Source organism: Ambystoma mexicanum, chromosome 3q, assembly GCF_040938575.1.
Source record: "Ambystoma mexicanum isolate Mex_15411 chromosome 3q, UKY_AmexF1_1, whole genome shotgun sequence".
Lineage (NCBI taxonomy): Eukaryota > Metazoa > Chordata > Amphibia > Caudata > Ambystomatidae > Ambystoma > Ambystoma mexicanum.
In genome coordinates, this window is record NC_090926.1 from 1092602829 (window position 1) to 1092628924 (window position 26096).

At 42.1% G+C, this 26096-nt stretch overlaps 1 protein-coding gene across 3 annotated transcripts in view; it reads right to left on the reverse strand.

Annotated features, from left to right (window-relative positions):
- The window catches only part of LOC138581962 (coagulation factor XI-like), a 349622-nt gene that overhangs the window by 156512 nt on the left and 167014 nt on the right, over positions 1–26096 (reverse strand). For all 3 annotated transcript variants that reach the window (XM_069652873.1, XM_069652874.1, XM_069652871.1), the window contains exons 3-5: positions 18093–18240; positions 11371–11489; positions 2830–2992 (exon numbers count right to left, since the gene is read on the reverse strand). In XM_069652873.1, the coding sequence (XP_069508974.1) occupies positions 2830–2992; positions 11371–11489; positions 18093–18240 (430 nt within the window). The remainder of the gene's footprint in view (positions 1–2829; positions 2993–11370; positions 11490–18092; positions 18241–26096) is intronic.

Here is a 26096-nt window from a genome sequence, read left to right on the forward strand (position 1 = left end):
GATCTTTTGGTTGTAGCCCCGGATAGAATCACAGGAGCTACAGACAAAAGGCTAGCTAGCCCCCAGTCCCAACAGTTCCGACATCAGCGTAGCCCCGGGTCTTTTCCAGACCTAGAAACTCCGATGAGGCCCATTGTTTCGTGTAATAGGTAGAGTGCAATGTTTGCATATTTACAAGCATTTAAATGAACACCAATCTGATTGCTGCGTGATAAGGAAATCACTATGATCCATTCACTCAATTAAATTCCATAGTAATGCAGTTTACACCAACAATGGCAACCTGGCTTCCTATGCTTGTACACAGTACCATGGGAACGTTTGTGCAGCCAGTTTATTGTCGTCTTTGCTAAAATGTCGCCCCCCTACAGTGCATCGTGTTTTGGATTAACAATTAAGAATAGAAGCGGCAGGGGAATTGAATGTGGACTAAAACATTCCTTGCCATCTGTGCACTGGACCCCAGGTGGTGGAGTCACTGTACACCAGACAGGACTACCAGTCACATACTGCAATCTCAGCAGAAGAAGAGTGTGTATACACAGACTCAAATGACCAATCAGTCATATGGATCTCAACTGATAGCTTGGACACTGGGAGTAAAAAAGCTTGGGTTAATCAAATGTGGAAAAACCTATGAACATCAACACTTTTCTAATAACAGTGCCCTTCTGCAGTACGAGACCAAAATCACCATTAGTTCTATAGGGGCAATCAAATTAGGGACTGAATGACATCAAATGATGGCATTGAGAGAACTTAACCGGTTCTCTTTCATCAACAGAGCCATTCTCAAATATGCCTATATTTCTAGTAGTATCTGCTACAGTAAATCCCTTGTGCCCTCCCACAACCACACTCCATATCAATGCTAACCTCCAGTGTCTTTTTTGTGTATATCTCTATTAGACTGACTCGGCCATATTATCGACCTTAGGTTCTGCCTTTGTTAAATGGTTGAAATGTTTAAGAACTGTGGAGCGTTGGTGGTGATGTCCAGCGTGAAGATGTAGGTGCTTCAAAACCTTCATGCCAAGGAGACGCCACCACTCGTGGATGGCCTGCAATTAGGAAAACAGGGAGAAGCACTGGTGGGGCAGTTGTGTGCAGATTGTTGCAGCGCCACTTAGCATCTACTTCAGGAGTTTTCACACCCATAAGCTAAGTGTCACGGCAACAATATCTCCATCCTAGCAGTGACCTTACAGCATGAGCAGCCCATAGCTCCAGGGAACATAGTGAAGGGTATGCATCAAATGGACCAACACATTCTCAAGAGTTGTAGGTGGAAGGAGTTGATCTAGACCTCGATGGATGTCATCCTTTACCTTTTTTTTAAAATATCTCTATTTTATCCACTATCACTACATCTTTTTCTGTTCCTGCTGTCAGTGATATTATGGGGTTTTGAAAATGATTGCAAGATTCTCCACTGCAAAACAGATGTTACCGAAAAGACGATAGTCACACATAGGTAATGTGATATTTCTGTGTCTACTTTTATGTGGCAGAACTGCCCCCTGTTTGTGACGTTCATCAATACGACAGCAACCACATTACTGCCTCGGCCGAGAAATTAAGTTATGGCTAATTATGTCATATGATGGTTGGAATACGGCTCAAGATGTCTTCTTGCCTGGAGATGCAGCCAGCAGGTGGATTTACACACAGATAAGATACACGTAAATCTTTTAAACGAAATAAAAAGTTACATTGCCCATCACTTTTAGAAATGTTGTGTCACTGTTGGAGCTGTTATGTGAACCAACTACAGAAAATCTATCATTAAGGGTGACTGACCTGATTGGCAAATTAGTATGTTCTATTAAGGGGTTTGAAGTCTGTCTATACTCTTTTCTGTCCCTAAAAAATCCATCCATTTCCAAGGTTTGAGGGCTAGCATCCATGACTGTATTTGTCGTTCCATTCAGTGAAATGGCTTTGGTAACATGATGCACACTTCTCATTTTATACTGTACCGCCTGTACATGAGAAAGGCAAAGTGGGGTACCAGTTTGGTTGTGCGCTACAGTCCAAAAACCTTTTGGAATGTGACTGTATTAGATGAGGATTTTGGCAGCGGTTAATAGGGAATATTGGATCCCTCAACCCACTTACTTAGACGAAATAATTTGGTAATGAACAGTGTCAAGATTTATTGTACTAAGTAAAGAATTTAATCAGATAGTAGAGTTGAGCACCATTAGGCACTTTGTGCCACACTGACTCAGGAGTGGTGCTATGTTAATCTTGTATAGGCACGATATGCCAGTAAAACTCAAAAGATATATTCCTATATGATCAGTTCTTCACATAATGGACAGTAGATTTCTCAAATGTTTATATCGATACATTATACCAAAACAATCATGGAAAATGCCCAAAAAGACAATCATGAAGAATACCAATGTCTTATACCAAAAACAATCATGAAGAATGCCAACACGTTTTTCGACCTGCTATCGGGTCCTCCTCAGGGCATGCTCTAATTGATCACTCTCTGTGTACTGAGAGTGATTCAACCCACAAATACTCTTTGCATTGTTCAATTTTTGTTGCACAGCTCCATCATTTGTATTGCTGCATCTGCAGATGATATGATCCAATTACACATACATTATACGATCCCTTGAAATGAAAAGAATCCCAAATATTGATATTGATAGTATGTCAAAGCATGGAAAAGAGAAAAGAGGGGAAGAACATGATTCTGTGTATTGCCTTGAAATCAACTGAATTGCCACTTCTTAGATTGTCAATATAGACAGTTTAATCATTCAACAAAGTAGAATGATGTGACTGAGCAATGGCTGACCACTGTGTACCTACCGCAATGCTGGTGCAGGATTGAAATTCTCTGTGATGTAGGTGAAGAACTGGCAGTCTGCGGACTCAGTGCAAACATCTTGGCATTCAGTAGTGGTTTCTGCAGCGGTAGTTCTGATATCAGCACCATAGAAATCGATGTCTTTGTAGGTGTTTTGGAAACAACCTCAAGGAAAGAAATCCAAAAAGGTAATATTAAAACATCAATTGTTAGCACAGTTAGGTTTTGTAGAGGAAAATTATGCACAAAGATTATTATTCCAGGCAGTGGTAGACAAACAAAATCACCTGCCAGATCTTTAGCCCTGATGAGAAGGCATTGAAGATAGTGGGCAAAGTGGTGCAGATCCATATAAGTAAGTCTTAAAAAGAGAGGAAAGTTCTACTGTAAATTACATATGGAAAGAAACAATGATTGTACATTTTGTGATGAAGGTACTCGATAAAGCAGCTTGCTGCCAATATCAGACATTTGTAGAGCAGTATGGAATTCTTGCTCCAGGACAATCTGGTTTCGGAAAAATCATGGCACCTGGCCCTCCTAGATTTGAAATCAAATATAGTAAAAATCATTGACAGAGGTGAAATAGCACTCCTTTTGTTACTCAACCTCTCGCCTGCCTTTGATTTAGTGGATCATGATCTTTTGGAGAACAGATTGGTCGGGAAAGGAAGATGTTCTAGCGGCGCTGCTAGGTGGTTTAAATCTTTTCTTGGTCCAAGAATGGTGACAGTGGTTAAAGATGTTACATATTCTCAAACAACGTCCCTTACTTGCGGTGTACGGGAGGGTTTGTGTCTCTCAGCGTTGTTGTTTAATATCTATTCCAAACCTTTCTGTGATCTCCTGGCTGATCTGGATGTGCAGCTCGCCAATTATGCAGATGCCACCCAGATCTCCCTGGAAATATGTGGATCGTATTCTAAAGATCTGCAGAGAGTTATTGAAGTGGATACCACTATGCAATCATGAATGTAATGAACTTGCTTGCCCTGAATGATAAAAAGAACAGATTACTGATTTCTGGCAATATTATTCATGTTTCTGGATATGTAAAAATGTCAGCAGCTTAGACTCCCAATTAAACTTTAAGAAACACGTTTCCCAGTGAAACTCTTCCTGTTCTTCCATGATACACTGTGGCAGATTCACCCTCATATCTCTGATACCAATCGATCTTTGATTTCAGCTCCCATCATAAACACAAAACTGGACAACTGTAATGGTGTTCTTGTGGGCACCACCTAGGCCAATATAAAAAGTCTGCAGGTCATTCAAAATGGGGCTGTTCCTGCAGTCTGTGGAATGAAACTTCAGTCCGATGTATCCGAGGCCCGCCAGAGGCTGCACCGGCCTCTGGTGAGCCAAAGACTGAGTTTTAAAGCCTATAAATGCCTGACTGGCAATGCCCCTGTGTATCTTTCTTCTCAAATTAGGAAAGCGCCTATTAGACGCCTCTTGCACTCTAATAATGATGACCTGCTCTTTCAGCCTTGTGTATCTTTAAAGAAGATTGGAGGATCCTGATTTGATGCTTGAGCCCATGCATTCTGGAACACTCTCCCGCTTGCAGTCAGAAAAATTACTATATAATAGCACAATTTAAGAAATGTTTAAACACATTTCTTTTTGATGAGGGTATAGACTGATTCTCTTGACCCCTTGGTACCTGGATTTTAGGTAGTCTTTCTGGTTTTGTTTTGTTGTTTCTGTCTTGTGAGCACCTTGAGGCCTGTAGCACTATATACAAAATCTGTAGATAGATAGAAATATTTCATCAGAAACTGAACCTTGCTAGGATACCCTCAAAGTAACTCATATTTCATTAAATGGTCCTGGGTGTGATTCTAAAAATGAGTCAGCTGCTCAGGTAAGCTTAAATAAAGTCCCACATGTGTTTTGTAAATGTATTTTCAGATGGAAGTTTTAATTGAAAACAATGAAAAACTATTTTTCCACATGTGTAAATAAATGGAGTTAAGAAATGTAACCAATGTCCTTGCACTTAACACAGTTTACAAAAAAATGTGCAGAACATTGCATGATGTTCTATATTATAAACCATAATTGTAACAAACCATGTGTGAGATCCAAATTATTCAGTGTAGAAATTAAGTATTCAGCCACATTATTGGAGAGACATTATATTTTCTCTTTATATGTACTGCCTTGTGTGGGTGTGATAGAACAAAAAATGTGTGCCTATTATAGTGCATTGATTGCAGCACTATAGTTAAGGTGAGCATCAAGTTCCATAGGAAACCAGAATATTGATTGCAATAAACGTTTGACTTGCATGATGGATTTGGCTGATATTTAGTAAACAAAAATATTTCCATGCCTCCCCCTTGCCCTCAGCTACCCCCCCTTTCCCATTCTGGAAGGTTTGGAAAAGAATCTTTAAGAAATGAAAAAACGTATAAGAAAGCAAAATAATGCAGTTTCCAGTCTACTCCCATTCATTTTACCATAGAGAAAAAGTCCAAATTTCAGCACAGTGCACAGCAAAATTTGCTGGATGGAATTGGACCATGTACAGAACAACACGGGCATGAAGCGTTGACTCCATTTTATTTTTCCCATGGTGCTTTGCATCAGAAAGGCTAAGAGGCATTTCAGAAAAGAAAAAGCTGACATTTATTTCCAAAATTCTATTGCTAAACGCTTTTGACTTGATGGATAGATTTGGCTGAAATTTTCCAAACAAAACGTTTTTCAGGGGACCGCAAAACTAAAAATGTAGGGAGCAAAATGTTTTAAAATGATTATTAAGTTATTAAGAAAACAAAACACAATTTCACATTGTTCAGCCCATTAATTTTCCCATAGAGAAAAAGTGCAGTTTTTGAACAGCCAATCGCTGTGTGGATTTAAACCAAACAAGTAACAACTTGGGCACAAAGCGTGGACTTAAATCTCTTGACTGGTGTGGGGTAAATTCATCCAGTAGTTTTTAAAATATTTCACAGAAAAGGGAGTGCCCCGTGCTCCTTAAAACCTTTATATCGGCCTTGGTGCTTTTTACCGCAGAGTGAGACTAATCACTTTTGACTTGCTGGATGGATTTAGATGACATTTTCAAACAAAACGTTTTTCAAGAGCAACACTAAAGTTGACATTTTGGGAATAATTTGTTAGAAAATGAAAAGGTTATTAAGAAAACATAATGCTGTTTTCAGCCTACTCGCATTCATTTTCCTGTAGAAAAAAAGGGAAACAATTTGGGCACAAAGCATTGACTTAATTTGCTTGACTGGTTCAGGGTTATTAAGAAAACATAAAAATGCTGTTTACAGCCTACTCACATACTTTTTTCTACAGAGAACAAGAGCAGTTTTAGGAACAGCTATAGTGTGAAAACCACTGGGCAGATTTGGACCAAATAGGAAACAGTTTGGACACAAAGCATTGACCTAATTCCCTTGACTGGTTTGGGGTAAATTCACCCAGTAGTCCCTAAATTATTCGACAGAGACATGGGGGTGCTCGCCTGTTCCATACATGTTTATATATGTATATATATATATATATATATATCATCCTTGTTGCTTTGCAGCAGAGAGGCTGAGAGGCTTTTCAGAAATAGAAAGGGACTCAAAACTCTTCTGTTTATGTAGTCACTCCTATCGGAACACTGATTGTTTTGAACCACAGGGCTTAGTTGGCCTGGCCACAGGCACAATATAAATACTAATAGCAATGGCAATTGCATTCACTTCAGGCTAGAGGTTGGGAGTGTATGATGTAACTAGTGATGTCACCAGTGATATTAGTAGTGATATCATAAGTGATGCTATATGTGATGTAATAATTGTGCTCATACGCTGCACATCAAGGGGTACACAGTTAAGGTGGTTGCTTGGTTGCTCGAAATGCGATTGCTGAATTTCAGGGGTTTTGTTGCGTTAGATCTAATCACTTTTTTATTTTTTTTATTGTTTATAGCTGGAAAAAATTAACTTTTTCATTTTTTAGTTATATAGTATCAGAAAATGAATTTTTGCAGTGTTAAAATCAGGAGAAAGCGAGCAAACCAAAACAGCAGCCAAAATTAAAACAATAAGAAATGCAAAATACAAGGATCCCAATTCATTTCTTTGCATTTATGTCAACGATCTGATCACTTTAATACTCTCTTAACTAAAGTTTTTCACTGAATCTCAAAGGTTGTATTGCTATGTATTTTTCACATTACATCTGATTACCGTAACTCTCTCTTAACTAAAGTTCTTTCACTGATTAAGATATAAAGATGTATATTTGCAACTTCAGAGTTTCTTTTTCACTGCTTCAGACAATTCATTTTCGTAGTTTTCAATATCGAATCAACAGCTGGTACTAACGTCAACCCTCCTTATGAAATTAAAATTAACCCAAACCTCGACTTACATAGGCTGACCTGCAATTCAAGGACTTAGGTCCAGGGAAAGTAAAAAGAAAGGCACATTTATTTGTTTACACTTTTTAGTTAAAATATAGAACATTTAATAAATCCATCAAGAAACAACAGATCTTTGTGTATACCATAAAGAAATCTGGAGCTGTTTTTAACCCTATATTGAGTGCAGCATCAATTGGTTAATTTATCTGGCTACATCATATTAAGTGCTTGATATTGCCATCTCGCCATGGGGTAGGGAGCGGTTCAAATTGAAAGTGACTGGATCATGCAATGACTGTTGAATATCTTCAATCATACTTCATGAGCACTAGATTGTAAACAGTTCATTACATATCGGTAAAGCAGTCAAAACAAAAGCCAAGACTTTAGTGATTTCCCACTGACCCATTTATAACAGTGCAGCATGTACTAGCCCACTGGGAAATAGACACTCGCTGCACATTCCAGAAACAAAATATCTCCCATAAAAATATGAGAACACCATTCTAGTACATGGGAGCTCACCTGCTTGCATCAACTCCCTAAAGTGATTGCAAGCTGATATGTAATTGCTAAAAAAAGAAATGCCTGAACTAATACAAATTTAACATTTGTGAAACAACGTGTAATTTCTTTCAAAGAATTCGACGAGCAAGAGCTTTGTATTTCTAGAATTGGACCTCTTTCTCATACAGTCTTCTGCATAAAGGATATCCTAATTATATCTATTCAGAGGACTGCGACAGTCAACTGTCAGTATCTCCACCCTCCATTCCACAAGGCTTCCTGCCACTGTGACAGAGGAAATGCCACAGCCGTCCTAAGCTCCTGGAGATGCCATCCCAGTCCCCATTTAGGGAGAGTGTGCAACTCTCCTTGCTGCCACCAGCACTGGCATTTGAAGGGCTACATCTACTGCAGCCCCCTTCACAAATCTTTCAAACAATCCAAACTCGTCCCCTTCTAAAATTTCCACCTCCCAACAACTCCACACTAGGCAACTAGCGCTGAATTGCAAGATAGAAAGTTTGCCTTATTGCTCAAAAATGCTGAATAGAAAAGCTTGACTACAATTAGTAGAAACATCTGATATGCTGGAATAATGGCAATCTGTTTTTGACTCAGTCATGTCCACTTTGATTGTTATATAGGAAGACAACCATGTCTCAATAAAATCCAGTTTATGCAGTATAAAAAATGTTTACCCATCACATACTGCAACCTTCATCCCCTGGTTGGCTTCGTTGTATTTGTTCTTCTGTAAGAGTGTACAATGAGCCAAAATCAATGGCTTCATCTTGGAACCCAAATCATTCACATCAGCATTCCCAAATAATCCTTGTATGCATCAAACTCTTCAGCATCTACAGGCACCTTTGCAGGATAGGCACCTAATCTACACAACTCTAAACAGATGACGTACTGGTGGGCACAGAGAAGCAGCTGTACAGAAGGAGATTGGACCATTTTGTATAAAGTACAAATTACACGCAGGGGAGCAAAAATAGCATTTACATGATATTGGGGCACCTTCATGCAATTTTCAAGTTTTACAAATTGCATTGAAAAAAACGTAAAGACTACAAACTGGTGTAATCTCCTTTACTTTTTCATTGTACTCTCTGTTTTGTAAAAGCATGTATGTGCTGCTTTCAAATCAGGCTTTGAAGACAACATTTACTATTGGTTCCTACAGCATCCTGCTGCATTTTCAGGTCCTAAATCCAAAGGAATCAATTTTTTTAACTTCGGCATCAAAGTATCATTCAGGTTTAAAACCTGGAGACAACGGAAGGAGAAGGAGGAATGCATGACAAACATTTGAAATATCCCCATCCTACTCTTACTTCAAATGCATTGAATATTTTGAGCAAATGAGCAAAAAACAGTAGTCCAAATCATAGGCGTCTGACTGAGGTCATCTTAGTGCCTTTTGGCAAATTAGCACATGTGAAGTGGCATTTATGGGCAGTTAAAAGCGCATCCCAAATTCACAAATGTGAGCTTTACTGCTCAACTGCTTCATTCTTTTATGATGAAATAGATCCAATCCATAGAGAGATCATGCAGAGTGATACCGTTGCATTTTGTTTTCACCCTGTTTGCTTTTTGTTTGCCCTAGTGAGCTATCTGTTTTTCCTCTTCTCTGGTGGAGGAAGGGGAAAACATAAATCTTTGCCTGGCAAAAATCATCATAATGTGCAATTCTAAACATTGACAATGACCTCTTAGCCTCAGGGTGGTTTAACCAGCATTTAGTTATTCCAAGATGATCCCCTTCTAATGAAACCCTCACTTTGCCAAGTGGCCGAGCAAATGTCTGGCCCATTCTGCTATTCAGAGACTTCATTGAAGTTTTGGACTACCCTGAGCTTCTGAGGGTGGAAAAGTGCCGGTCTAGGAACAGAAAGTTGGCGATGCTCTATTTCATGGACTTTAGTAGAACAGCAGATAGTGACCGCACTGGACTTTTCTTCATCCTTTTGCCCTTGTTTAACACTGTTGGCCAGAAGCGATGGCTGCTGGATAGACTGAATAGACTGAAGGGGGCTGTGTTGGGGGTACTTCCCTTGCCTGGATACATTGCAATTAATTGCTTTATCCCTATGCACTCCCAATCATCCTCACCCTACACTGTGTGAAGTTCCTTAAGGATCCTTGCTGTCTCTGATTATTTGTAATCTTCATATATGGCCACTGGCTTGCCTCAGCCATTCATTTGGATTATTTAGGGTCTGTTTTCATTCCTCTAGGTATGACCAGCAATCCTGCTCCATGAACACTGTGACCAGGTGTCATGAGCGGATAACATCTCAAGCGGTGCACTGGTCATGAGCGAGTGGATGGGCACCAACAGTTGTGGGCCGCAAAGAGCCCTGGGATTCCTCCTATTTGCCTATGGTGATGGATGTAGCCCCAAACCCGCCGCCAGGCATTTTGTATCATATTTCTAGGTTTTATAGTTGATCATAGTTTGGCCTTGCAACCAAAGTTCAATGCTGTTTTGAGTTCTTCAGTATATTATTTGAATATTTTGTAGAAAATCCTACACATTTAAGATCCATCCACCCAGAGTGACATGGCCACACGGACCATTTCATCAAGAATTCATTAGCGCGATTCTCTCTATTGCCACCTCTCCCCCAGCCCTCCTTGTAGGAAATCAAGAATTAATCAGTATACACTTTTATGGGGCAAAGGGGTCTGTGTCACACGCTTCTGTGACAGATTCATGGACTTGTTATGTATCATCCTTAAGAGCTAACGGTGTGCATGTTCGTCTTGAATTCTGATAAGGAATCATAGTAGGCTCCTCCCACTGCCACAGTTCATTCAACCAATAAACCTTGACATGACATGGCAAAATCCCCTGACGAATGATGATGTTCATGAAACAAATAAATGGGAATGTTCGCAGCATCGCAATAATGCAGGTCAGATCTGGTTTGCACTAGTGATGCCTCACAAGGCTACCCATTTTATAATTAATTGTTTGTAAATGGCCTGGCAAAACATTATTATTCAATATCACACAACTGTCTTGGCCATTCAAATAAACTCCAATGGCCTGAAACGATACCAAATATCTTTCTGTACCTAACAGTTTGCCAAGGCCTTGATAAATCTATAAAGAAATAGTCATAGGCGCAGTCATAGTTCTCTGCAAGAACGAACACGGCTAAATGACCTGTTCTTTGGGAAGGTACCCACTCGAGAGTCCGCAGCCACACTTTAGCTCACTGTACCTTTCACAGAAAGGAAATAGCCATTAGCATATCAGTCTTTGTCCCGCCCACATGGGCAGTCCAGCACAACAATGCAATGGCAATTCCCCTCTGAACAAGAGTACCAACAGCAACCCCATACACGTGTTTCAGCCCTGTTTGGCCTGTTCATTGAGGTGGGGCTGTGTATGAGCACAGTGAGCAGGGGTCCACGTCCGGTAAATATATGTCTTGATAAATATATGCACCAACTGCTGACTCACTACACTTCAGAGGATAATCAAATGGACACCGACACAATGAGGTGCATAGGAGCAAGATGAATCCTGCACGAAGAGCTGCATTTAAACCTATTATTACTATTTTAATATTATGATTTAAAAGGAAGGAATCAGCAACATGATTACAAGGTGAATGATAATGGCGTCAAAACTTACTGAGTGCACTTATGTCTGTTACAGCAGAAGAATCCAGCGCAAACCCGGATACCGCATTAGCCAATCGTTTTCTGGCCAGTGGGACTCCATTATCGGTGCGCTTCAGAAAACAGGAGAACCTGCATGGGAAGAACAGGAGCAGTCACAGAGTACAGTATCACATACACTTTAACCTTCATGGTCTCAGGGCCTGTGTCATCACCGAGGGCAGGAAGCTGCAAAAAGCACTGCTTCTGACGTAGAAAAAAAGATGTTTTAATTGAATCCCCAAAAATAACTTTTGATATCATAACAGGACTAGGGTTTCCAGGTCATGCACATGCAAGTCTCAACTATAATCCCAATCCGTCCCCTTTATATCTGCCCAGTGCGGATCTCATTGTAATTTGTGTCACAAACACACATTGCCTCTATTTGTCCTCTTGAGTGGACAAGGACCCCAAGGGAATTTTTAGCATCCTGGGAAAGGATATACATATGCACGCATAAAAATATGTTTGTGAAATAAAGTTCATGCACTGAAGTGAGGAGTGCAAACCATTTTATTTTGTACCCACTACTGTAACCCTTCTCTATGAAGTTCTAGGTTTAAATATAGTCTGGGCTTTAAGTTGGCCAGGGCTAGCTGGGACGTAGCCATGGCACTCTCCACAAATTGCTTCTGAGGTCTCCCCCGACTAGTCCTAGAAGCATCAGCCCTTCAGGCAGCTCTTTCACTGATGTGCTTCATGGTTAAGAGGCTGCCTGTGGGGGACGGCACAACTGATCAGAAAAAAAGGAGTGGCGTAAGCACACAAAGTATGATAGCAGTTAACCCCTTTCATTTTGTTTCTTAATCATTGCCAACATGATCGCAGGCAGCCCTTTAACCCCACAGTTAAGTTGAGTTAAATGGCTGCCTGAGTGGATTGGATCCTGTCAGAAAGAAACAAAAGGAAAAGCAGGGCAGACTCATGTCATTACTTTTGATGCTCCTGTCTCTCCCTTTCTTTCTTAGTTCCAGGATCCTAACCCCTGCAGGCACATCAAAAGTATGATAGTAGTGTGCTGTCCCTCTCTGTTTGGCTCCCACTACCTGGGCTCTATCACCCTACCCAACCATATCTAGGCTGGTCCTCTTAACTGAGTCCCTTCCTCGATTCTTCCTCCGACTTAAAGCACTACATTTAGTGATGCCTTGTGGATTAAAATTTGTATAAGTGTCATTTATTTACATTGTAATAGATTGCTAGTTAGGCAATCTAACATTGTATTACTTTAATTTGTAGTTCGTCTCTTTCCATTCAATCTAACAATATAACAAAAAGCCAGATGTATGTTTGTCCATGTATGTTTGTCCAATGCAGTAGTTTGCCTGTTGTCACTGCTGGTGGGAGCTGTTCCCTTAGGCTATATAGCCGTCTTACTGTGTTAATGTAAACCTGCACTTTGACCCGTGTGTACTAGTAGTTTTATATTTATATTTTGTTAGTGTGGATGTCTGAGGTAAACCGACCTAAACAGCACCACATAGCTTTGAAGGCAAATAAAGTCAATTTATTCTTGAAGTATTGAGCTTAGAACATGGTTTGTGCCTTGTACATGGTAGGGATTGGTAAATTCCTAAATAAATCATTTTGGAATCAGTTTGCTTGCTTAGGCAGTGCTTAAAAAATTGCTTTCATTTTCATCCCATCCGAAACCTGTTTTTCAATTGGCTTACAAAATATGCCTTCTAGTACATGTGATACAGTAGTTCCACATGTCCAGTGACCAAGCAAAGTTCAGACCTCACTCCAGCTCCAGGGCTGGGCAGCTCTGCCACACGACCATCATACAGTGTTTCAAAAAGTGAATATAGTACTTGGAATTATGTTGATTTATGCCATGCACAGATACCACCCAGGGGCAGTCTCCATGTGCTTGCGTGGTTCTGCAAGAGAGGGGAGGTTAGTGGGGATAGGGTGAGAGGATAGCTTCAGAACCAGGAGGAACTGGCATCTGTGAGTGTTGTTTTGAATGTTGGTTGTTTGTGCCCGAGGCCTTGTGCATTGTCACTGTATGGGTAAGATGCCGTGCCTCCTGGAGTGTGGGCGTGTTTTGTGTTGGTGTTAGTGTGTTGTGTGGGTTATGGTAGGTTTGGTTGTGCGTGTTGGTTTGATAGTGTCCTTCAGGGATACAGAGTCGCCGGGGGCCGTAGCAGTGGGTTGATCTGGTATCTTGGTGTGTAGTTGCATTATTGATGGCTTTATGGACTATGTGGGTGGTCTAGGTGTGCTTCAGCATCTAGAGATGCTGGGTGTGTATATAGCATTAATTCTCTGTTTGTTTATGTTTAGTGTGGCTAGTCTAGGTCTGGTGCAGAGGCGTCAGTTATATTGGAGGATCAGGAAGGGGAAAATGGTTTAGTAAGTCGGTCAGTTTGTTGGCGCCTCTGGTGCGGCTCTTTGGTTGCTGCTTGATTGCATCTAGCCAGGGTCTGGTTTGTGGTTCATTGGCCCATCTGATCACCTCTCATTTCTGCTCCTTGTCTGTGCAAGGTATTGGGGGCAATGCATAGTGCTTTGAATTTCAAGCACTTTTTTTACTGGTAACAAGTAGGATTTTCAGTGATGGAATGATGTGGTTTCATCTGTTTAGTGTAAAAGGGATCCTGGCTCCTCTATTTTGCACCCTTTGGAGTTTCTTGGTGAGTCAGTCCAGCATTTCTAGGTAGAGGCTGTTTGCATAGTCAATTCTTGTGAGTATCAGAGATATGATAGTGAGGGTTCTGTGGGGGGGAAGGAGAGGTAGGGAAGTAATCTTCTGAGCAGTCGTAGGAGGAAGAAACATTTTTTGGCAATTGTGTTGACTTGTAGTTCCAGTGATAGTCTGATGCCCATGAGTATTCCTAGGTTATTTATTTAGTCACCCTAAGTTTCCTGGGGTCATCCAGAGGTGGATCACTTGCTCACTGTGCTCAGAGAGGCACATCTCCACTTCACTGATGAGGCCCAACAAGGCAGAAACACAGGGTTACTGTTGGTGCTCTTGTTCAGAAGAGATTTGCCATAGCATTTCGGTGCTGGACTGCCCATTTGGGTGGGGCAAAGATGGATATGCAAATGGTTATTTCCCTTCTGTGAAAGGTGGAGTGAGCTAAAGTGTGGCTGTGGACTCTCAAGTGGGTAACTTCCCAAAGAACAGGTCATTTTACTGTGTTCATTCTCGCAGAGGGGCACCTATGACTATTTTATGACTGTTTATTTGTATAGTTTAAGTTATCTTTGGTATTTTATTTTGTCACATCGGGTCTATTGTTCTCTCAATTTCTTTTCCATTTTGAAGTTGTTTTTTCTTAGTTCTTTCAGTTCTTCAGTGAACCATTTTGCTGCCAGTTCTTTTGGTGTTGCTTTGAATGTTTTAGCTGGGGCCAGTTGGTGATCCAATATTTGAGAGCGTTTTCTGCCGTGTCTATGGTTATTTCAGTGGGTTCTGTTTCACTTGGGGGGGGTTGAGTCTAGAAGGTTTGTCAGGGCCTCTAGGTCGAGGTTCTTCCAGTTTCTTTTCTTGCTGGTATGGAGTATTTACTTCCCTGCCGTTAGGTTGGTTTGGGGTGTGATGTAGAAGGGTATTAAGTAGTGGCAGCCCCATACCATTGGTGTAGGGGCACAGATGTGCATGGTCCTTCCCTGCAGAAGATTGCATCCATGGCATGTCCAACGTCGTGGGTGGATCTATATACTATTTGCTTGAAATGCAAAGTTTCTAGGAGTGCTCAGAGTGGGTTTGCTGTGGACTTGTTTTAATTTTGCAAACCATATGTTGAAGTCTCCCAGTATGACTAGGTTGCCGTGGTGGGTTCATAGCCTAGCAGCCATGTCCGCTAGTTGTGTTGCAAAGTTGCAGTTGTAAGAAAGTGGTCTGTAGATCAGGAGGAATAATATGTTGGTTTGGTCGTTGAGTTCTTTCTTGATGCAAAGGGATTAAAACTCTTCTGCTTTGGTTGCAATGAGCTGAGATGCTCGAATATGCTCTTTGTGTATGACTGTGATTCCACCTCCTCTTTTCTCTGTTGACGTGTATTAATTTATAATTGTCTGGTATTGCATCAATCGCAATGTCTTTGTAGTTATCTGATAACCAGGTTCCAGTGAGAAAGAGTACGTCTGTGCCTCCTTCGCTTAGAAGGTCATGTATTTCTATTGAGTGTTTTGTCATGGATCTGAGGTTGGGAAGACTGCGGTGTAGTTTCTTTGGTTTTCCTTTCAAGTTGTTGTTTGTATTATTTGTTCGACCTGGTCAGATGGGTTTCCGTTGCTGGTGGGTGTTTCCTGTTTGAACCTGTTGGATGGGGGGGGGATTCTTTGGTGATCATTCTCATTGCTGAGTAGACTGATAAGGTTTATGGCGGGGTTGGTTGATTTTGTTTCATTCCGGGCATTACATTGTGTAGGTACCCGTCTGTTGTTCCAGTCTTTGGTGATGTAAGGCGTGTAGAGAGTGATGGTTTCCAACTTGTTCCTGATTCTGTTTGGGGTGTTGTCCATGGTGTAGGCCGGGTTGTGGTGGCTTATTAGTTGTCGTGTTTGGTGTCCTGGTGGGGTCTGTATTCATGACATTTGTTGGTTGTCGGTTTGTTGTTGCTGGGCTGTTTTTGCTTGCCACATAGTCATTTGTGGAGAGGTAGTGGGCAATGTATTCTGTCTTTGTTCTGTTCTTTGCATGTCTCCTCGGGCTGTCTGGACTGTTTATTGTCCAGTTTTCTGGAGTTGTGGGGTCATACGAGCGGTTTGGGATTTCTTATTGTTTCTGTTGTCTGTTCTAGCTTCTTTGTCTTTCTTGTGGCAAGGCATGATGTTTGGGATGTGGGTTGTATTACTTTGAGTGGGTGACCTCTTTGGATTGGTATGTTTCCTGTTTCTTGGGGTTCAGTCTTTGCTGTTTGTGGTTAGTTGTTGCATGTAGTCAGTGAGGTAATGGATAGATGAGATCTCGGTTCGAAGACCTTTGTGGTTCGGTGTGTTTATTGCTCTTTCTTTTTTGGCTCCTGTGTTGTTTTGTTATTTATCTTAGAGGTCCTTTGGTTATGGTTGTTGAACCAGGGGTAGTAAGCCCTCACAGTTCTTACGTTTTAGTTCTGTCCCTGCAAGTTTTCCTTTCTGGCTCCAATGTGCGAGTCCGCAGTGGGAAGGAATGTCTGGTTGGAGACCCGGTGACCACCCAAAGGGCACCTGTACCCTAGCCACCAGGGATTGCGTGGGGTCCAACAGTCAGTGCGCTAACATCTGGAATTGGGACGCCTGGATAGAGGGTGGGGTATTTATCATATAAATACCAACAGGAATATAGCAGTGATAGTTATTATTATTATTTGTATAAGTACTATTATTATTGTTATTTATTAAATGTGAACATTTCTGCACTACAAACTAATGCAAAGCAGATGCTATTTATCTCTATAAGCATGTTTTCATTTGGCAAAACATTGATATAACAGTAACCATGTCGGTATAACCATTTAAGAAATGTCAGATAGCTATTACATGTCAGCTATTTTAGATCATTGGCAGTCAATGTCGGAGGTCCATTAGTGAGACACAAATCAAGGTTACAATTGAGTGATTTTGATAAACAAGCTGAGGTTCAGCACAGATGTGTCTTTCTATACATTGTACTTGCTAAATGTGAATGACAGCATAAATGAGCCACTGGCAAGTCCTATTGTGGCACAGGCAGCAAATGCCAGCATGGCATGAGTGTGGGACTGGAAGGACATGGGGAAAGTATTTGAGTATATGTTTCTATCCAAGAATGACCTCCTCCCCTATTTCCACTCATATTATGTTTGTGGGCGACATTAAGTGTCACAAGCCAAAACCTAAAAATGGGGGACTAGTAAAGTCACTATCTACCAGTGCCGACATTTAATGAGGCTTGGCTCAGACTTGCTCGACATCTGACTGTACGCATTTTATCCCTACGCCCACAGATTCTCTTCCATTGACCCTACCACCTGTTGACCATCCACAGGCCAATCCCACTTAACAACAGGAACCTATTGGCTTGCAAGCATTGCCAGAGGCATAGAATGAATAGACAATAGGAGACATTTGCAGAGAAGTGCAAACCAGGAACAACACACTAAGCAGGCAATCTCTTTCTGGATTCCAGACTTTACTGGCTAATCCGGGCCTGCCTGCGATCATATGAGAGTAGCAGGAGGCAAAGGGAATGATGGGTGCTTCTAATGATTCTGGTGGTTAACTTCTTCGATGGCTGGTTTCTTTCACCCGTGACTGCCGTTGTTTCCAAAGACTTTTTTTTTTAACTTCACCGATTTATGTTTTTCTCAGTGAGCCACAGACGTTCCAACTTGGCATGACCTCAAAAAATCTTCAGATCATAACTTAATAAAGGAGATGGTACAGGAGCCGTAATGTACATGCTTTCACATAATGAGTTACGACACTGAATACAGAATGAGGCTGCAATTCTTGTACCATGTCATTGGTCTGACATTTGTCCAGTGTATGCAATTAGGACACTGTTGGTTGCTAGGACACCATCAGAAAATTGTCATAAATGTGCCCTCAAATTATCAAACTTGACCATATTTCAAGGGTGAGAGGGTACTTTGCCTGGGATGGCATGCATTCTTTTACTGACCCAGGCTGATGTATGTTTCTCTATTATATTACATACTAAAGCCACAGATATTTATGCAGACCAATACATGTTTTCCATTTACACTCAACCAGTACCTGGGAATATTAGGGAGATTTGCGACAAATGTGAAAAAGGTGCATCGAGGATGGGAAGTGCAAAAGACCTGGCAGCATTGCGCGTCCGGGGACAGAATTCTCTGTATGTCACTTCCGAAAAAGTCAATGTCCTCAAGTAGAGAATCATCTGAAAAACAAACACAATTGGAGTTTATGCATAAACAGTAGGACCTGCAATGAACATGTGTAGTCACACATGTCATAGGATAATTATTACAAACAAAAGAAAACAGAGCCAGATTAATAGGAACACTTGTTTCTTGTCACATGAAACTATAACAACAACTATACCCACTGCCTTTGTTTCCAAAGACCTTGTTATCAACTTCACAGATTTATGTTTTTCTCAGTGAGCCACAGACGTTTCAACTTGGCCTTACCCCAAAAAATGTTCAGATCATGACTTAATAAAGTAGATGGCACAGCAGCTATAATGTACATTTATTCACATACTGAATTACGACACTGAATAAAGAATGAGGCTGCGATTCTTGTATCATGTCATTTGCCTGACATTGGTCCAGTGTATGCAATTAGGATATTGTTGGTAGCTGTTTAGGGCAGTACCAGAATATTGCCATAAATGTGCCCTGAAACCATCAAACCTGACCCTATTTTAAGGGAGATTGAGCACTTTCTGTCTGGGATGACATGCAGTCTTTTACTGGCCCAGGCTGATGTATGTTTCTCTATTATATTGCACAATAAAGCACTGATATTTATGCAAACAAATACATGTTTTCCATTTACCCCGCATCAGTACCTGGGAATATTAGGGAGCTTTGCAACAAATATGAAAAAGGAGCATCGAAGATGGGAAGTGTGAAAGACAGTAATGTAAGAGGATTCAATTCAACACTACAGCTAAGTCAATGCCTAGTCTGGGATACTGAATGGAAACCCTTATTGATATATCTTTATGTCCAGTTCATGCGTTCTGGATGACTACCCCTATATAACACCCTTCTCTTGGAATCCTCCTGACCCCACTGAGCCAAGAAGTAGTTCTGTTTTGCAAGTTAAAGTTTTATTTGAGAATTTAAACAATGTATATATATATCACGCTTTATAATAAATTAATAATTGAATATCACACTTAATCTGATCAGTAATCAATAATGGATAGTCTGGCACTAGCACACTTCTTTATAATCAATGATGAGTGGTTATAGGATGGATAAGATAGCAACAATACTTTATGGTTTCAAATGGATGCAAGGTGGAATGAAAATGCAGTACAGAAAATACTCAATGTGATTTCAACAAAACAATGTAATCACTTTTCTCTGGCAATTCCCTCCCCCCTTTTATGCAATGCAAGGAAATGGAAGGAAAGCACACAGTTCTCAGAAATGCAATCAAATGTAATTCAGTTCACCCCAGCAAGCTTAGACTACAGAAGTTAGAAACACAGGCCCAAAATGCTTTTATATGTGCTGGCAATGAAGTGAAAAATATGCTGAAATGCTTTTAATTCCCTCTAGAGGTTCTAGGTGAGTGAAATATACTTGGGATGAGTTCAGGCTCACTTTAGCAAGGATCTAGGATGGTTCTTAAGAGGCAAACGAATTTTTAGCAACTGAAAGCAAGAAAACTGCTGTTTTCACACATGGAGAAATTTGCAAATCGCGGCAAAATGTCAAATCGCGGCAGATTTTTCCGAGTGGGCCGGGCGCGATTACAGAGGAACTACAAGGACTATCAATATCGTTTTGGGGTCCTAGGACAGCCTAGGATCTCAGCTTCCAGATGAAAGTTACTGCAAGTCTCTAGGACAAACGGTCACAGAGATATGAGCGATTAAATAAAGGTCGTTTTTCAGATTTGAAATTTTAAAGTTCAAAAAGACAAGTGCAGCTTGCAACTAGAAAATGACAGGTGACAGCTTTACAAATAACTGGTGACAGTTAGGAGGCAGTTCTACTTAGATTAAAATAGCTGGGATTATATTATTTTAACTAAGAGATTGATTCTGCACAGTTCTACTAGGTACTCACACTATATTCTTGAATTAAATGGGCCTCGCCACGGATCTGGTCAGGTTTTAGACTGGACTCTGGTCTCTGCACTTCACAGTGACCTGGGTCAGCTCTCTCTGGTTCTGCTAACAGCGGTCTGGTCTGGGTCTGCTCTCTCTCTAGCCTCTCTGGATTCTGGAGATTGATGGATTTGAAGTCTGGATCTTTCTGCACAGCTTTCTCTAGAGATTGATGGAGGTAAAGTATGGATTTTTCCGGCAGAGCGTCCCGCTGCAAATGGATTTGAAGGTCCCTATCTGTCCTGACTGTCCTGACTGTCTGCTTTTATGTGTTTTAAAAGTGGGTGTGTGTGCAGCATCACTAAGCTCTACCCCTCTCCACTTGTCAATGGCCAAGCTTTCATTTCTCCCCTGATTGGGGGAATGAAATGAAGTGTCATCATGATGAGGTCTGTTTATGGTACAGAGAACCCACCCCTGTCAACTTTACACACAATCTATATTTGCTCAAAAAACATATTTGCACAGGTACACATTTGTTTAAAATTACATGCACCCCTCACATATCACAGGAGGTATCCCCTGTTCAAACTCTGCTCTTCCTGGGGGCTTGCATTCAGAAATGGCACATATTTCACTTTTTAACTGATTTTGCAATGTCGGACATTAACCCAAATTTACACACATGTGCGCAAGGAGTATGGACATTAGTTGATGAAGTGTCCGATTTTTCACATGCACACATTTTGAGTAATATCCTCTTTTCCGCTAAAACCCCCCTGAACATACCACCGGGTCCTAACACGTCTTAAAATGTGGGCAGAAAAATCACAAGAATTATGGTGTCATTTAAATAATTTTCACAAGTCCGTACTATGAGTTATTCATCTTTTTAGAGTTATGTTCTGGCCCCAAAGGGGTGTGGTTTCCCTCCAGCACAAGGTTGAATTTCTGTTTTTTCCAGTTCTGCCAGGCCAGCTTGCTCTCACAGGCAGTGCTCCTCCCCTGTCCTTCCAGGAGGAAGCTCCATTTACGACTCCCGCCAATAAAGCATTTGCCTGAGTCAGGACAGGGCTTTGTTCAGAGCTCCTGTATTCTGTGGGGGCTCCCCTTAATTCAATTATCAGAGAGATGGCATATCCTTAGTGTGGCCAGCAAAAGGCAGATAGGCCTGGGAACACAGCTGTGACTCAAGTTTCACTCCTGATGGGGGGTAGTTGCCAGGCAAAATTGGAATCTCTTTAAGCCAGTTTTTAGCTACATGTCATTTCTGTTCCCCAGTGTTCTGCATTCACATAAAACTAAAAATGTTTACATATGCAGCTAGAATGCTGATTCTAAGTTTAAAACTATGACATTTAAACAATTGAAACCTATGTGACACTCAAAAGTAGGTCACTCAGTCAATTTAAACATTTAGATTTTTAGTGTCTTTCTGTCATGATCTCTGCTTCCAAAAGGTCAGGGTTTTCCCAACTCCCTTGGAAGCAGATCCATAACCCAGGTTCCGAGTGCCAACCAGTCCCAATTGGGACCTTTTGGACCCAGTCCTGGCGCCAGTGGCACCAGGCTCATAAATATGCCCAGTCCCAGCACTGGAAGCGTCGGGCTCATAATGCTTGGGTGGACTTACCTTCAGCAGACCATGCTGCTTACTTGCCTGCCAGTTGAGCCTCTGATCCTCTTCTGTTTGGAACTACGTTTCCTGTTGGGTGGGGCTGGAGCCACTCCCTAGATTCAGAACACTGGAACTCTTCTGGAAGGCAGGAACTCTTTTCTTACCAGGAACTCTTTTCTTACTTAGGCGTGGCTGTGGAAGGAGACACCTAAGCACTACAGGAGGCTATTTAAACCACACCCGGTGGATGAATCTTGCTTTGCGTTATTCTGCAACCTCTGCAGCAGAACGCTCATCGTGTCTTCTGCATCCGGTCCTGGGCCTAAGGAAAAAGGCTTACCATCCTGAATCCAGTCTTCAGCAACACCTATAAAGACAAGAAAGAACAGGTTAGCATTCCGGCATCTGAAAGGCAAAGGCTTACCATCCTGAATCCAGTCTTCAGCAACACCTATAAAGACAAGAAAGAACAGGTTAGCATTCCGGCATCTGAAAGGCAAAGGCTTACCTACTCTTCGTGCGCTCCGGAGGTCTGCACGCTCCGGAGGCCTTCGGCGCTGCATCCCGCATCTGAAAGACAAAACAAGGTGCGTTTAAAGACATTGGGGAACTTTAATACTCACGTGCCATTACTCCTTTCTTCATCTAATCCAGTGGGTATTCCGGCACCCTGCAGCCGCTCCGAACTCGTACCTGCAAAATAAAAAGACAGTTAGAGCGCATAGTGAAGCAGGCAACAAGCGCTTACTTACGTGCTTCCAGGCGCTTCTATTCATCACACGGGCTCCATCTTCAACTCACTTCAGCCCGTCATCCGCCATCGCCGGAACCCTGCAAAACAAGAGACATCATTACTAAAGACTTTAAAGACATTTGAATGACTCGAAACTTACCGTTCGTGCAGTAAACGACGGACAGCAGTCCCCTGAAGCCAAGAGGCCTGCGCTACCTATCTAGTGAAGAAACTGGTTACAGCACCCTGCCCCGAGGCAGATGGAGAGCTCGGCATTCACTTACCTAAGGTGAGAGCGTTAACCTTTGGGGGTCTACAGGAGAGGAGAAGAGGAAAGAGATAGGGACACCCCAATAACCCCAGTTCATTAACCCCATATTTTCTATCTGCAGACATCTTACTCTACACGTCAGGCATACAGTGCACAGAGGTCCAGCCCAAAGAGCCAACCGGGTGCTACACATCACCTTTGAAGATACGGTAGTCGCCCAGTCAAGACCGGCGCCTCTGCGAGAATCAGGTGAGCGTTACAGAACGCAAAGCCTACCGCAAAACTCTCGCCCAGGCGCTATGGAAACCTCGGATACTGACCCCCTAGCCCGGTTACTTGGGGAACTAAGGGCAGAAGTGCATGCAGCTCGTCAGGAAACGAATGCTCTAAGAAGGGAACTAATTATTTCCAAGGAGAGAACAGACAATCTTGCTAGACAAGTGCTACAGTCACAAGCCGGACAGACCCCGTTACCCGCATCAGGGGCAAATCTTCCTTCAACATCCTCTATGAATCCAGTGCAGATCAACCTACCTGGGAATGTACCTCTGGCTCCGCCCGAACGATTTTCTGGTGACCCAAAGAGGTTTGCAGTATTTATCAATCAGTGCCGGTTGCACTTCTTATGCCGGCCAGCAGCCTTTCCAACTGATCAAGCAAAAGTAGCTTTTGTACTTTCGTACCTTAGTGGCAATGCGGCAGACTGGTCGATCCCTCTAGTTAATCAAGATGATCCGGTTCTCCATGATTTTCAAGCCTTTCAGCTTAGTATGGAAAAACTGTTCGCAAGACATTCACAGGGGCAGGCCTTGGACAATGAGCTTCTTTCGTTGCGACAGGGTAATCAAGACCTTTTGGCTTATATTGCATCTTTCAATAGACTAATAGTGGAAACTCAATGGCCTGAGGACAAAAGGATTACGCTGTTTTATAGAGGTCTACGTGGAGAGCTCAAAGACGTTTTAGCCCAAGTAGTGAATCCCCCACAAGACTGTTCGGATTATATAGACTTGGTCGTTCAAATAGATCACAGGCTGCAGAACAGGAAGGCCGATCGTTCCAAGTTTGATGCTCGAGTATTTTCCAAACCGCCAACTCCTTCCAAAGGAGTAGACTCCGGGGAACCCATGCAAATAGGGGGTCTGAAAGGTCCTCTAACACAAAGGGAGCGGGAAAGGAGGAAACAGTTGCAATTATGCCTATATTGCGGAAACTCAGGGCACTTTCTTCGAGACTGTCCGGTGAAACCTGCCAAGAAGGCAGTAGGTGCTGCAGTTACCAAAGTTACAAACTCTGAGCAGGGAAACGACCTCGCCCGACAAGAATAGAGGTCCTCTTGCCGAGCGTGAAAACCAGTTCCGTGACCTCGCATTTCGTGATACCTATGGTCCTCATTAGCCCTGATAATCCGGATCGATTACATGCAATTGAAGCTTACGTCGACAGCGGTGCCATTGGCAATTATGTGGATCATGAAATGGTTTTGAGGATGAATCTAACTCTTTGTCCCAAGGCTGTAAAGGACGTCATTACTACGGTGGATGGTACGGAGATAGCCTCCGGGCCAGTAACGCATACCACTCAAGAGGTGACGCTAGTAAGTCAAGATGGACACCATGAGAAGATCGTGTTCGATGTGATCAAGGCCCCTCAGTTTCAGATTATTCTAGGAATACCTTGGTTAGAGAAACACAATCCTCTGATCGATTGGCGAGCAAGAACGGTCCAGTTTCCAGAATGTGTCTCTACTTGTCACCCTCCACCTGGTGTTGCACTGGCCGCAATTTCTTCAGAGACTCCCCAGTTACCTCCCGAATACCTAGAATACCAAGATGTTTTCCGGAAGGATCAGGCTAACTCGCTACCTCCTCATAGGTCTTATGACTGCCAGATAGACCTGATACCTGGATCTACTCCTCCTTGTAGTAGAATTTATGCCCTCACCGAGCCTGAGAACCTTCACCTTCGACAATACCTGGATCAATACCTGGCAAATGGGTTTATTCGTCCTTCCAAGTCCCCTGCTTCTTCAGCTTTGTTCTTCGTTCCAAAAAAGGAAGGAGACCTTAGAACTTGTATCGATTATCGCTCCCTGAACCAGATCACCGTTAAGAATAGATATCCGTTACCTTTGATCCCTGAACTCCTGGACCAAGTCAGAAAAGCATGCATATATACAAAGCTGGATCTTAGAGGAGCTTACCACTTGGTACGAGTAAAAGAGGGCGATGAATGGAAGACGGCCTTCCGCACCAAGTATGGGCTATTTGAATATCAGGTCATGCCCTTCGGACTTTGCAATGCCCCGGCCGCCTTTCAATATTTTATGAACGATGTCCTCAGAGAGCTCATAGATGTATGTGTTGTTGTTTACATTGACGACATCCTCGTTTATTCTTCATCGGAATCTGAACATCGGAAACATGTGAAAATGGTCCTCGAAAGATTGCGTCAACACAAACTTTTCGCTAAGTTGGAAAAATGTGTTTTCAACGTGACTGAAGTTGAATTCTTGGGATTCATATTATCACCTGGCGGAGTGCGTATGGATTCAAAGAAGGTCGATGCAGTTCTCAAATGGCCATCACCATCCTCCGTAAAAGGTGTGCAAAGCATGTTAGGCTTCGCTAACTTTTACCGCAGGATTATCCCCGAATTCTCTCAAATAGTCCAGCCCATCACTGCCTTGTTAAAGAAAAACAAACGTTTTGAATGGTCTACCGAGGCGGAACAAGCTTTCCAGGATTTGAAGACTAAATTTATCTCTGCACCAATCTTAAAACACCCTCGCCCCGAACTCCCCTACATCGTGGAAACTGATGCTTCAAGCCTTGCCATGGGGGCAGTTCTATCACAAAAGGACCCGGTAACCAATCAGTTGCATCCCGTGGCATTTTGGTCCCGCAAATTCTCGCCACCTGAAATCAATTACACGATTACTGACAAGGAACTTCTGGCTATCAAGTCTGCCTTTAAGGCTTGGCGGCATTATCTGCTGGGGGCCCGACACACCGTTACTGTGATTACGGATCACCGAAACCTGCAATATTTGAAGACCGCAAAAGCCCAATCCTCTAGACAACTCCGTTGGGCATTATTCTTTGCCGAGTTTGACTTCATAATTACCTATCGACCTGGTACAAAGAACGGTAAAGCCGATGCCCTTTCTCGGATGGGAGTGGAAGAACACTTGGTCAACCCTAAACCTGTACCAATCATTCCCGAACAAAGAATTATGGGTGTAATCGCCACAGAATCCATAGAGGAAGTTAAGGATAAAGCCAGGCAACTTGTAACTCCAGCAGACATACAGAATTGGCATCTGCAGGGAAATGACTTTGCAGTAAAGGACAACTTATTGTATTTCCAAGAACGATTATACC